The sequence below is a fragment of the Helianthus annuus genome, chromosome 12, assembly GCF_002127325.2.
Source record: "Helianthus annuus cultivar XRQ/B chromosome 12, HanXRQr2.0-SUNRISE, whole genome shotgun sequence".
NCBI classification, from domain to species: Eukaryota; Viridiplantae; Streptophyta; class Magnoliopsida; order Asterales; family Asteraceae; genus Helianthus; species Helianthus annuus.
In genome coordinates, this window is record NC_035444.2 from 149,901,458 (window position 1) to 149,913,828 (window position 12,371).

Genomic DNA, 12,371 nt, shown 5'->3' on the forward strand with positions numbered 1-12,371 from the left:
TTCAGGAGATGATGCATATGATTGATCAAGATACACATAGGCAGACTTGGACCTTAGTGACAATAAAAGATGCAAGATTAGTTAATTATGTTATACTTCTTTTTTTGTTAATACATTGTAACTCAGTTAATCAATAAAATGAAATTTCTATTTTCCATGTGTTATGAAACAATGATTCTGTTACAACACTCCCCGATGATTCCGCCACGTTTTATTGTTTTACGTGGTCGGGGTGTGACAGTTATAAGTTACGTATAAAACTATACGTGATACAACCATAATAATAATACACCTGGTTAAGACCGTGGGGTGTGGGACGTGGGGCGGGGGAAACCAAGCAACGCCGGTTCAGCCACACCGGGCCAGGGTGGGTTGCCCGCTGGCGTAGCTATGAAGCCTAACGTGAGGTGGGGGCAGTGGCGGATCTAGAAAATTACTTAAGGGGCAACGTTTCAAAATTTTTTTTAACGTACTTCATACAATGTAAACGAAACAACGATAGTAGCGCGGTGATAAATAAATTTAAACATGTACCTAAATGAGTTCTCCTCTTCGGTTTTTGAAAGCTGGAAACCGGGCCATGACATCCTCTTCTTTTACTTTACAAAAACATTCTTTTTCGACCGCACAAATTAGATCGTTGTTCAAATACTCATCACCCATCCGATTGCGTAAATCCGTCTTGATAAGCTTCATTTTAGAAAAACATCTTTCAACGGTTGCGGTTGCAACCGGTAAAGTCAGTGCTAGCTTCAATGTTCGATGAACCAAAGGAAAAGTTTCATTTTTTCCGGTTTCCACCATTACACGAGCAAGGTCACTCAATCCAGTCAAATTTGCAAATTTATCATCTTCCTTTGAAGTGTGATAGAAGGTCGAAAGATCACCCGGAAGACACCCTCTTTCTTCTTTATTAAAGTCATTCGGATACATCTCAGAAAACTTCACTATCTTTGATATGTCAAATTTAGCAAACGAATTACAATGATTTAAACCCGACATATTTTCTATCAAACTAGTTGAGACCTCACTAAATCGGCTTCCAAGTTCTTGAAGTTGCATATCCAAAACCGTATTAAAAACCTCAACTTCAAAATGATGGCGGTTACTAATGACATACTTTCGTTTCTTTGATTACTATAACTTTCCACCATATCTAACATCTTAATGTTGTTTTTTTCACAAGAAGATGTTACGTTTGCCAACATCTTTTCAAACCCATTTTGTCTTAAATGATTCAAAGCTCGTTTTGTCCCGCTTATCAAATGAGATGCTTCTAACAAGTCTTGACTCTTTTTTTGAAGATGTTTTGATAGAGCAATTGTGAGGCCTAAGATATCATTCAACGAGTGTATGTAAAACACAAATTCAAGACTCTCAAAATATGATAGAATACCTGACGCATTGGATCGTTATTGAAAGGTCTCTCCATCTTGTTTAATAAAAGTAAGTACCACAACAACTTCCGGAAATAATTTCAACAAACTTATGATGGTTCTATGATGGGAAACCCATCGTGTGTCTCCGGGTCGGGCAAGGGAAACCTCTTGGTTTAATCCTTTTCCTGTGTTAATTTCACCCGCTAGAATTTCGTTTTCCACTCTCTCTTTTTTTTCCTCCAACATCATATCTTTTCTTTTGCAAGAAGCACCAACCGTATTAACAACCATGCCAAGAGTTTCATAAAATTCTTTAACATCATCATGCTTTTTTTCTACAGCCACAATCACTAACTGAAGTTGATGAGCAAAGCAATGTATGTAATGTGCCGATGGATTGTCTTTCAGAATTATTGCTTTTAATCCATTAAACTCTCCCCGCATGTTGCTTGCACCATCATAACCTTGACCCCTGATCTGTTTAAACAAAAACAAACAATAAAATACAATGATACGACATATAATCTTTGTTATAGTTTATGTAATGAAATTATGAAACATATAACTTACTTTATCTATGCTTAAATGGTTATCGGCTAATAAAGACACAATGGCTTCTTTAAGAGTTAAAGAATATGTATTCCTCACATGAGCAACTCCAATTAAACTCTCTTTAACAACTCCGACCTTATCGACATATCTCACCACTACGGCCATTTGTTCCTTTAAAGACACGTCGCTAGACTCATCTACTAACAACCCAAAAACATCGTTTTAGTTTCTTCACAGAGCATTTTGGTTACTTCTTTCGCATAGCAATCGACAATCTCTTTTTGAATCGATGGAGCTGTCAACTTATTATTCTTTTTGGCCTTCCCTAAAGTGTACTTACCAATATCCGGGTTGTATCAACTTTAAAACCAAAAGAAATATACCTTTATAAAGAGACTTTTCAGATTCGTCATGACCACGAAACGGTAAACTATTTTCTAAACAAAATCCAGCACTACGAACAGTCCCCATTAATCGATACCGATTTCCAATCCTTCTTTCCTTGTTACGCCTTTTTTCATTCGCATCATAGGACCGCTTTTGGTTCAAGAGATTTTCACATTTTTGCGCCGCCATATTATGTATATTATTAACTAACCCAACATGTTCTTTTAAGACACCCGGTTTACTCCAATTACAAAAGCCTCCACTTACAAAAGTCTCTCTTCCACCTTTATTACCAACACTTTCATTAAACAAGTAACAATATAAACAATATGTTTTTTCTTGTTTAGTGCTATACTCCAACCAATGATATTTATCAAACCATTTAACATTAAAATGTCTCCGGCCACTAGAATAGTTTGTCCATTTAAAGTCATGACCTCGTGGTTGAAAAGCCTTTTTAACAAGATACGCTCTTCTTATGTCGTCTATTTGATTTGGATGATAACTAGTAATAGGCGTCTATTGGAGGGATCCGAAGGAAGATCATTCAAATCGATTTTGTTTCGTGTTGAAGGACTTGAAGCCAAAGTAATAATTGGACTTAGAGTTGGTCCGATATCTTCATTTTCTTGCATATCAGTATCATTCTTTGAACTTGGACCAATATCTTCATTTTCTTGGAATTTTCGTTTAAAAAGACTACTAATGAGAGTTTGTTTTTTCATCTTTGAACTTCCAAATTCCCTAATTTTATAAGAAAAATAAAATTAAACAATAAGCCCTAAATCAATTTCACATCAACCCTAAAAGGCTATAACAATTGCACATAACTATAGCTAAAATACTAAATGGAAACATTGTAATTTGCAATTAAACAATCATAAATTATTCAATTTTTCATAAGGAATAAAGCACTAACTAAAATACCTGATTGGAATTTGGAAAAACACTTACCTGAGGATGGACTGGAGTGGCGGACGATGATAATAATAGACCCAGACAGCGGCGGCAAAGGGCGGAGGGAGGCCGGGAGGGAGAGCTGAGGTCGGCGCTGCTCCTGCAGTCCTGCTCGTTCAATTCTGTGGAAGTGGGGAAGGTGAGATATGAATGTCTGTTGCTCTGTTGCTGCTTCTGTTCTTTTTTGCTGCTTCTTTTTTTCTTTGTTCAAATATTGGGTATGGGGTTGGGACTTGGGCTACAATAATTTGGCTTATAAGTATTGAGTAATTAGTTGGGTAGTATAAAATTTTTGGGCTTTCAAAAGGGGTAACATTATATTTATTAAGGGGCAACAAAATCCGAAAAACGCAAAAAAAATAATTTTTTTACACTATCGCGGCCGAGCCAAGGGGCAACGCGGGCTACCCCTTAACATAGGGTATGTCCGCCCCTGGGTGGGGGGGGGGGATGACTTGGATGGCTGGGACTAGCCGGGCATATTTGACCAAAAAAAGCCACGCCACACTAGAAAAAAAACCACGCCACCCCATACCTAAAAAAAGCCACGCTCAACCATGCCACACCATATGGAGCCTACCTCTCTTACATGTCAACCCAAGCCCCAACCCAAAAAAAAAAAAAAAAAAAACATTAGTCTAAAGGTAAGGATCCACTTTTTGTGTCCGTTATGTTTGTTTCAATAAAAAAAATGATTGAAAATACAAGAATAGGAAGTTTTGCGTGATCAACTCCTCCCAAATTTATCGATCCCTAGAATTTATCGGGTACCAAATGAAATTGTAACCTCATATACCGGGTACCCTAGAATTTAGTAAATTCACACAGCAAGAAAACAAAAGAAAAGATGACGGTCGAAGATATAGGAATGAAAGCTGAGGAGTCTGCAGTTGCCGAGGTTGCCAAGCTCTTGTCGCTTCCTCACCTTTTGCTATCCACTTCTTCAATCAAGGCGGATTATATTGCTCGCCAACAGGTCCCGTTTGTTCATTCGTAAACAACTTCAAAATTCCCACTAACAAATTATTTACATATAGTGCATTATGTATTAGTGTTACTACTTACTATCATTCCAAGTAGACGCGACAAGACTATGCCCCCGCTCTCCGATTCTTAGTACAAGAGAGGGGTGGTTTATGTTCATGAATGCTTGTAGGGCTGTAAACGAACCGAACGTTCAGCAGGGAATTCGTTTATGTTCGTTCGTTTAATAAACTAACGAGTGAACATGAACAAGAAATTTCGTTCGATTAGTTAAACGAACGAACATGAACAGAGATCTCGTTCGTTCAATTGTGTTCGTGAACGTTCGGTAAGGTGTTCATATGTGTTCGTTTGTTTGTGTTTTAGTTAAAGATTTTTGTACTTTCATATATTTTATCTATACTTTTTATATTATTAAATTTTTATTTATTTTATTATCCTAACAATTAAACTAGGAAACCCTATGTCACCTTGTTTATGTACCATACCCCTTTCCTTTCTCATTATTTACATCGACATATACGATCGACCTTCGTTCCACATTAAGGGATTCAAGTTCCAGTGCTACTCTTTGGGCCATCCACCTTTATCCTTCGTCACGTTTGCCAAATTTATTTATGTTCGTGAACACGCTCATTTCCTTAATGAACGAACACGAACATAAAATCTCGTTCGGTAAGTGTTCATGAACCGTTCGTGAACATATTTATTTCTTTAACGAACGAACACGAACAAGGCCTTGTTCAGTTCGTTTACAACCCTAAATGCTTGTCATCTTTGTTTGCCTTCATATGTGTTAGCCTGTGTTCATGAATCATGAATGTTCGTTTGTGTCCGGTACCTAAAATAAACAAACAAACAAACACGAACACGTTCATCTCCTTAATGAACAAACACAAACAACAAATCTCGTTCGGTAAGTGTTCATGAATAAATTATTTTCTTAACAAACGCATACGAACAAGGTTGTGTTCGGTTCGTTTGCAGCCCTAGGCATGTATGATAGTTATTTAGGTCTTATTGATAACTAAGAAAAATAACTTTGACTTTCCATAATTTCAGGCGAATGATGCACAACTTAGCACCATGGTTGCGGAACAGGTTGAACAGGCACAAGCTGTACTAAAAGCACTTGCTTCATCTGATAATATTGTAAATCAGCTCTGTGAGAACATTGCTTGTATTGAGAGGTACACATGAAGTCATTTTCACAAGTCTTATGTGGATTTATATAGTTCACTTTAAGACTAATAATAATTATACTTCTTTACTTATTCAGGTTATGTCAAGAATGCAAAACGTTTATTGATAATCATGACCAGATCACGCTTCTTCTTAGCAATGCACGAAATAACTTAAGCACCACATTGAAGGTATGCATCGAAAATGGCCAATTAATCTTAGCGAAAATAAAACTAATGGTCTTATTAGGATGTAGAGGGGTTGATGTCAATTTCCGTGGAAGCTGCTGCTGCAGCACATGATTCTTTAAGTGATGATAAAGAGCTCATCAACACATATGAGGTAGGGGTGCAATGAATGTTACACAAAGTTTAAAAAATCAATCTTAACCGTTTTTCTATAAATATTTAGAGGTTAACATCTCTTGATGGAAAGCGGAGGTTTGCATTAGCGGCTGCAGCAGGATCCCATAAAGAGGAGGTTCATAGACTAAGGTCAGGGTCAAAGTGTCTTATTTATAATTTATTATACATTTTAATGACTTGCAAAAAATAATTTATGTTAATTCTAATCACACTGAAGAAATTTCGGGTTGACATTTTTACTACCGAAATTATTACAGGGAATATTTTGAAGAGGTGGATCGGACCTGGGAGACGTTTGAGCAGACGTTATGGTCACATATTTCCAACTTTTTCGAACTTGCTAAAGAAAGGTATGCTAATTTTTATCATTCTAAATTCATGCTTCTTCATATGTAACTTTTGGTTTACGAGGCCTCTTAATTGCAGCCCACAAACACTTGTACGTGCTTTAAGGTATGTTTATTATTCAACACTGTTAACACTTTATTATTATTATTATTATTATTATTATTATTATTATTTATTATTGTTATTATTATTCAACTTGTGGAAATATAATAGAAAATACTAGGTGTATTAAAAGAAAGAGTTAATTCCGTTTTTCATCCATATGGTTTGTTGAAAATAACCATTACAGTCCATTAGTCTAAAAATTGTCAAAACAGTGCCGGTACCTTTACTTTTGTAACAATTACAGTCGACCTCCGTTAACCTCATCCAATTTACTGTTAAGTTTTCGGTGAAAAGACTAAAATATCCGTATGTTAAAAAAACTATAAAAACCAAACACTTTTTTTTATAAATACCTCTATGTTTGTTTTTTATAGTTTTTTTTTTAACATAGGGGTATTTTAGTCTTTTCACCAAAAACTTAATGGTAAATTGGATGGGATTAACGGAGGTGGACTGTAACCGTTACAAAAGTGAAAGTACTGGTACTGTTTTGGCAATTTTTAAACTAATGGACTATAACAGTTATTTTCAACAAATCACAGGGACGAAAAACGTAATTAACTCTATTTTTTTTAATACACCTAGTATTTTCTATCACACTTGTAGGATTGTTGAAATGCAAGAGATTCTTGATGAACAAGTTGCTGAGGCGGAAGTTGGTGGTGCAACGGCATCAGTAGCAATGGCTGGCAAGTACGTGTATCGGTATTATTCTATCTGCTGTTATTAAACCACCAAGTAACCTACTTCTTAAGTGTTATTTCATTTGACCCTTCAATGCAGAAAAGGCTACAAAGACAAATGCTATGAGCATATAACAAAAGCTGTTGAAAAAACATTTAGCAAACTCTTATCAGAAGTACCTCTTCAACCTATTTATGTGATTCTGTATTGTAATGTTTACCGTATGATTATAACAATGTCCTTGTGACAGCATGTGTTTGAAAACCTTCAAGGTGCAATAGAGGAGGCCAAAAAGGTATGCTTGTTCCAGTTAAAAATGAGGAGAAAAGTTGCCAGCTCAGCAGTTATTTTTAAATTATTTTCAGATCGGGGAAGAGCTCGGAGACATATACGATTTTGTGGCTCCTTGTTTTCCTCCAAGGTTATTTTAATGTTATTTGATTATGAGTAAAATGTCATTTTCGTCCTTGAGGTTTGTTTTTCCGTATCTGGATCCAAAAGGTTTGAAATCTTGTCATTTTCATCTGGCTTGTTTACTCCATTAAGTCAAGGGTATTTCCGTTTTTTGTTAACTTAAAAGGGCGATTCCGTGTTTTCACTTTATGTAAAAAGACTGAATTGCCCTTTAAGTTAACAAAAAAAGACGGAAATACCCCTGACTTAAAGGAGAAAAATGGATGGAGTTAACAAGCCTGGCAAGATTTCAAAAAAACCTTTTGGATCCAGATGTGGAAAAACAAACAAACTTTCAGAGTTGCACTATGATTCTTTGCTTAAGCAGTTTTCTAATATGAATGTTCTCTTCTCTTGTAGGTATGAAATATTCCAGCTCATGGTGAATCTGTACACAGAGAGGTTTGTTCAGTGGCTAAGACTACTAAGTGGGCGTGCTAACGATATTACAAATATGGAAATCTTAAAGGTATATTGCATGTAATTTCTTATCATCATTGCAATCTTAAAAATGACTTAATGAAATCAGGTAACTTGGTTGGTGGTTGAGTACGAAGATAGCCTGATTGCACTTGGAGTTGATGAGTCATTAGCACAAGTTTGTTCGGAAAGTGGTGCAATGGATCCTCTAATGGATACATATGTTGAGAGAATGCAAGCAACAACAATGGTGAACTTGTTATTATGTTATTGTTATCATCAAGTTTTTTCTTTATATAGTCGGATATGTTACTGATGTTCTTTTTACTACTTGTTTTTTGAGTTAAATGCCATTTTACTCCCTGTGGTTTGGGTCATTTTGCCAGTTTAGTCCAAAGGTTTCATTTTTCGCCTGTGGGTCCAAAAAGGTTTCACCGTTGCCATTTTAATCCACTGGGTTGACTTCATCCATTAACGAGAAGGGCAATTCGGTCATTTTGTATGGCCGAATTGCCCTTTTAGTTAACAGAATTACATATAAAATGACTGAATTGCCCTTCTCGTTGACAGAAAAAATAGATGAAGTTAACCCAGTGGACTACTAAAATGGCAACGGTGCAGGGACTAAAATGGCATTTAACTCTTGTTTTTTTATAGAGATGGTGTTTGAATATACTTGAAGCTGATAAAGTACAACCACCGAAAACGACAGACAAAGGGAAGCTTTATACTCCAGCTGCTGTTGACTTGTTTAGAATCCTTGAAGAACAAGTGCAGATTGTTAAAGAAAATAGCACAGAAGTCATGTTATACAGAATTGCTTTATCCGTCATTCGGGTATTATATATGAAATAGTCTGCAGGCCTGTAAATAAACCGAATGAACATGAACATATAAATAATCGAACACATTTTTTTGTTCATGTTCGTTTATTAAGAAAGTGGCATGTTTGTGTTTGTTTAAAACCTAAACGAACAGTTCACGCATGTAAACGAACATAAACAAATAAACTTAAATGAACATAATTTAACCAACACAGTTGACCATAATTGAACAAACATAAATGAACACAATTGACTAAACATAAAGTAATCTTTTATATAAATGATTAATTACGATATATTCCATTGGAAAACCCATTTTTATTACTAAAAAGCCAATTACCAATTGGTTATATTTATATAAGTAGTTAGAAAGTTCCTTTTATGTTTAATATTTATATAAATATAACTACTAATGTATTTAAAATTGAGACGATCATAAACAAACAAAATGTAAACAAATGTTAATAAATGAACATAAACAACGAACATAAGTGAACGAACAAAACATGTGTTCATGCTCGTTCGTCTAATTACAAAAACTGTGTTCATGTTCGTTCGTTTATTGAATAAAAGAATATAAACGAACTTCCCGTCGAACAAGTTCACGAACGTTCACAGGCCTATGAATTTAAATGCAACTTTTGTTTAATATAATCTAGGTAATGATTGATTTTCAAGCAACTGAAAGAAAGAGACTGGAAGAACTCGCTTCCGAATTCGATTTGGAGCTAATATGTGCCATGGTTTGCCGTTTTCTGTGTCTATTTAAGTTGCTTTAACTTCCCATAAAATTAAACAGACATCCAGATCCACTTTGTTATGTAAATAATAATGACAGATAAACAATAATCTACGATGTTATGATCTTGCTATGGAGTTTGCTTCTAGCACTATTGGTGCTCTTACGCAGCAGGTTATTTTTTTTTTTACAAGAAACGTCAAATTATTCTCTTCTTTTGCATGAACCGTCAAATTACAACTTTGATCTTTGCAACAGGTGAATTTTGAAGATGCTTGTAAAGGCTTTCTGGAGGTTGTAAAGGTATAATATTACTACTATTATGTTAGCCTGTGCAAAACTTCTAATATATTTTATTTAGAGTAAAATGCCATTTTCGTCCTTGAGGTTTGACCACTTTTGCGACTTTCGTCCAAAGGTTTGAAAAATTTGCCATTTTCATCCGACTTGTTAACTCCATCCATTTTCTTCGTTATAAAAGGGGTATTTCTGTCTTTTTAGATTATTAAAATTAAAAACACTATAAGAAATAAAGATCTCCCCACCCAAACCTTTTAATCATCACAAAAATGTATAAAAAGACGAAAATACCCCTGACTTAACGTTAAAATGGGAGTTGGATGAAAATGGCAAGATTCCAAACCTTTTGGATCCAGATGCGGCAAAACAAACCTTTGGACGAAAGTCTCAAACCTCAGGGATGAAAACGGCATTTTACTCTATTTTCTATTTTATGTATTATTAACCATGTCTAATTGATTCAGGAAGGTGTACATCAAACTGTCATTGTCATATTTGAGGATACATGCGTGCAGCGATTACTGGTCAAACTTTATCATAAGGGTAAAATATTCTTTTTTATCGTGTTTTTGCTAATCGTTTTTTTATGGAACCATGCTTTTTTTTTCTCTGCGTACAGAATGGAGCGAAGGGCGAGTTACTGAATCCCTAGTGAAAACATTTTTTGATTATTTTTCGGATGTGAATATGTAAGTTTCAAGCTTGAACATTAATAACTTAGTTTTGTTTGTAGTTCTTATAGAATTTGAGGCCATTTGTTTTTAATTGTGTATTTAAGTTGTTATAACAATTGTCAGGTATATCGAAGAACGAGCACTTAGGCGATTTTTCGATTCTTTTCTGGAACAAACGGCCATTGTTTATGTTGACCGTCTTCTGTCTCAGGTTTCTGAAGAATGGTCTTTATGTGTGAATATATAGTTATGCGACTAGTCGTAAACTTATTTTCTGTAGGATGTAAATACAGCTTAAAAGTTACAATTTTATTTGTAGAAAAAATGCATCAAGGTTGAGACAATTGAACGGATGAGACGTGATGAAGAGGTTCTTATGAATTTCTTCACGCAGTACTTAAGTGTTAGTGTAAGTTACTTACTCTAGAACACAATGTTTTTTTTTTTTTTCTAATAAAAATGGGTAAAATAAAAGTACTAGTTAAACGGTGAACAATCCAAATGCGGATCTAACAAATCAAATAGGTTGAGAGACGCCTATAGCTATTTATTTATAACATGTCCAAACTTATAAACCTTTTTATTCTGTGTTTCGGATTATAATTTTTAATATTGTATGAGCAGAAAGTTGAAAACAGACTTAGGATTCTAATTGATTTGAGAGAGCTGGCATCGGCTGAGAGCCTCGATACTTTTACTCTTGTTTACACACGTATCCTTGAACATCAACCTGATTGTCCGGTAAGTATGGTTCAGTTTGCTAATTTTATCTGTGAATTTAAGCAGCTTTTTAATCCATTTTTGTTACGATTGCAGCCCGATGTTGTTGAAAAACTTGTTGGACTGCGTGAAGGGATACCACGTAAAGATGCAAAGGAGGTATGTATGGTTAGCGAATCTAGAGGTAGCTATCTCCAGCTTGTGTGTCGAAACGAGTAATTTATTTACGGTTCGAAACAAATTGGGTTGGGTTTAACATATGTTTTAGATTAAAGGTCCCTGTGGTTGATCAATATTTTGGATTTGGTCCCTAGGTTTCCAAAAGTACATGGATGGTCCATGTGGTTTACACTTTTTAATGCATTTAGTCCCTAACTTGGACCAGCTAAAACCTATAGACTTGTTAGCTGGGGACTAAAGGCGTGTACTTTTGAAAGCTAGGGACCAAATTCAATTTTTTTTATTAACCACAAGGACCATTCGTGTACTTTACTCCATATTAAGTGTGCCAAATATGAGGCATGTTTGTTTCAATAACAAATATCTTTTTTGATAAATGATTTAGGAGGTTTATGCATTAAAGTTGCACATTGGGCTACTTTTGACGTAAATCTACCATTCTCGTCGCAAAACCAGGTTGTACAAGAATGCAAAGAAATATATGAGAATTCTCTCATTGATGGAAATCCCCCGAGGGCGGGTTTTGTCTTCTCCAAGTTGAAGTCACTGACCACATCAAATATATGGCGGCGAAAGCTGCATTAGTTCGGTTAACTCCGCGATTATTGGAAATCCAGTTAGTATTCATGCTTATATTTTGCTTAAATCTCCTTTCCTTCTTATTGTTATTAACACCGGTATGTTATTTTCTTATCTTGTTTATACTCTAAATTTGTTTTTTTTTTTCCTTCTAAATATTCTGTTTTAGTTCATAATCAAATCTGCATGAAATAAAACTCAGACCTGGCAACTTGGCATTAGTATCAAATGCATAATTATAAGCTTTTACATTGGTATAAGGTTGTGGGAATTCCATGAGTATCAACGGAAAGAGAATTAAAAACCATAAAAATGAATACCGTTAGTTACCGGTTCCGATAACACGGGTACTAATATCGAAACGTTTTAAAGTAAAATGTGCATGTCAAAACGGTACTCGTAATGTTATAAAACATTGTATTTTAAAGGTTATAATAATAGGAAAAAAAAACATTCTGATAATTTGATTCACTCTTTTAGTTGATCTTTAGTTGTAAGTCACGATGTTAGAGGCAAATAAGGACTTACAATACATGCGA

General features: G+C 35.0%; 2 protein-coding genes across 12 annotated transcripts; one reads left to right on the top strand and one right to left on the bottom strand.

Moving 5' to 3' along the window:
* Window positions 1-236: 236 nt before the first annotated feature.
* On the bottom strand, window positions 237-3,487 carry LOC110934856 (zinc finger MYM-type protein 1-like). 2 transcript variants are annotated; one of them, XM_022177603.2, is made up of 3 exons: window positions 3,273-3,487; window positions 1,950-3,062; window positions 1,386-1,856 (listed from the first exon to the last, which is right to left on the bottom strand). In XM_022177603.2, exons 2-3 carry the CDS (start codon window positions 2,094-2,096, stop codon window positions 1,413-1,415), a joined length of 591 nt encoding a protein of 196 aa, XP_022033295.1. In that variant the 5' UTR covers window positions 2,097-3,062; window positions 3,273-3,487; the 3' UTR covers window positions 1,386-1,412. The 2 variants fall into 2 exon arrangements, with proteins under 2 accessions (XP_022033298.1, XP_022033295.1); XM_022177606.2 differs by lacking the exon at window positions 1,950-3,062 and having other exon boundaries at window positions 237-1,856.
* Window positions 3,488-3,948: 461 nt separating this feature from the next.
* LOC110943060 (exocyst complex component SEC6) lies at window positions 3,949-12,005 on the top strand. 10 transcript variants are annotated; one of them, XM_035980421.1, is made up of 25 exons: window positions 3,949-4,251; window positions 5,322-5,449; window positions 5,539-5,632; window positions 5,691-5,783; window positions 5,853-5,935; window positions 6,064-6,156; window positions 6,233-6,259; window positions 6,845-6,964; window positions 7,043-7,118; window positions 7,194-7,238; window positions 7,309-7,364; window positions 7,757-7,865; window positions 7,926-8,066; window positions 8,203-8,214; window positions 8,474-8,653; window positions 9,300-9,383; window positions 9,479-9,553; window positions 9,638-9,682; window positions 10,144-10,222; window positions 10,299-10,368; window positions 10,477-10,564; window positions 10,673-10,762; window positions 10,978-11,094; window positions 11,170-11,257; window positions 11,639-12,005. In XM_035980421.1, the coding sequence occupies exons 1-25, from the start codon at window positions 4,123-4,125 to the stop codon at window positions 11,836-11,838; spliced, it is 2,322 nt and encodes a 773-aa protein (XP_035836314.1). In that variant the 5' UTR covers window positions 3,949-4,122; the 3' UTR covers window positions 11,839-12,005. The 10 variants fall into 10 exon arrangements, with proteins under 10 accessions (XP_035836314.1, XP_035836317.1, XP_035836318.1 ...); XM_035980424.1 differs by having other exon boundaries at window positions 11,710-12,005; XM_035980425.1 differs by having other exon boundaries at window positions 3,950-4,251; window positions 11,170-11,232.
* Window positions 12,006-12,371: the final 366 nt, after the last annotated feature.

Excerpts from the sequence above, each read along its gene's own strand:
- LOC110934856 (XM_022177603.2), bottom strand. The coding sequence starts at position 2,096 with ATGGCCGTAGTGGTGAGATATGTCGATAAGGTCGGAGTTGTTAAAGAG. Across the intron at positions 1,857-1,949 it reads ACCATTTAAGCATAGATAAA|ATCAGGGGTCAAGGTTATGA; the intron begins GTAAGTTATATG and ends TTGTTTAAACAG.
- LOC110943060 (XM_035980421.1), top strand. The coding sequence starts at position 4,123 with ATGACGGTCGAAGATATAGGAATGAAAGCTGAGGAGTCTGCAGTTGCC. Across the intron at positions 5,936-6,063 it reads GAGGAGGTTCATAGACTAAG|GGAATATTTTGAAGAGGTGG; the intron begins GTCAGGGTCAAA and ends AAATTATTACAG. Across the intron at positions 9,683-10,143 it reads GCTTTCTGGAGGTTGTAAAG|GAAGGTGTACATCAAACTGT; the intron begins GTATAATATTAC and ends TAATTGATTCAG.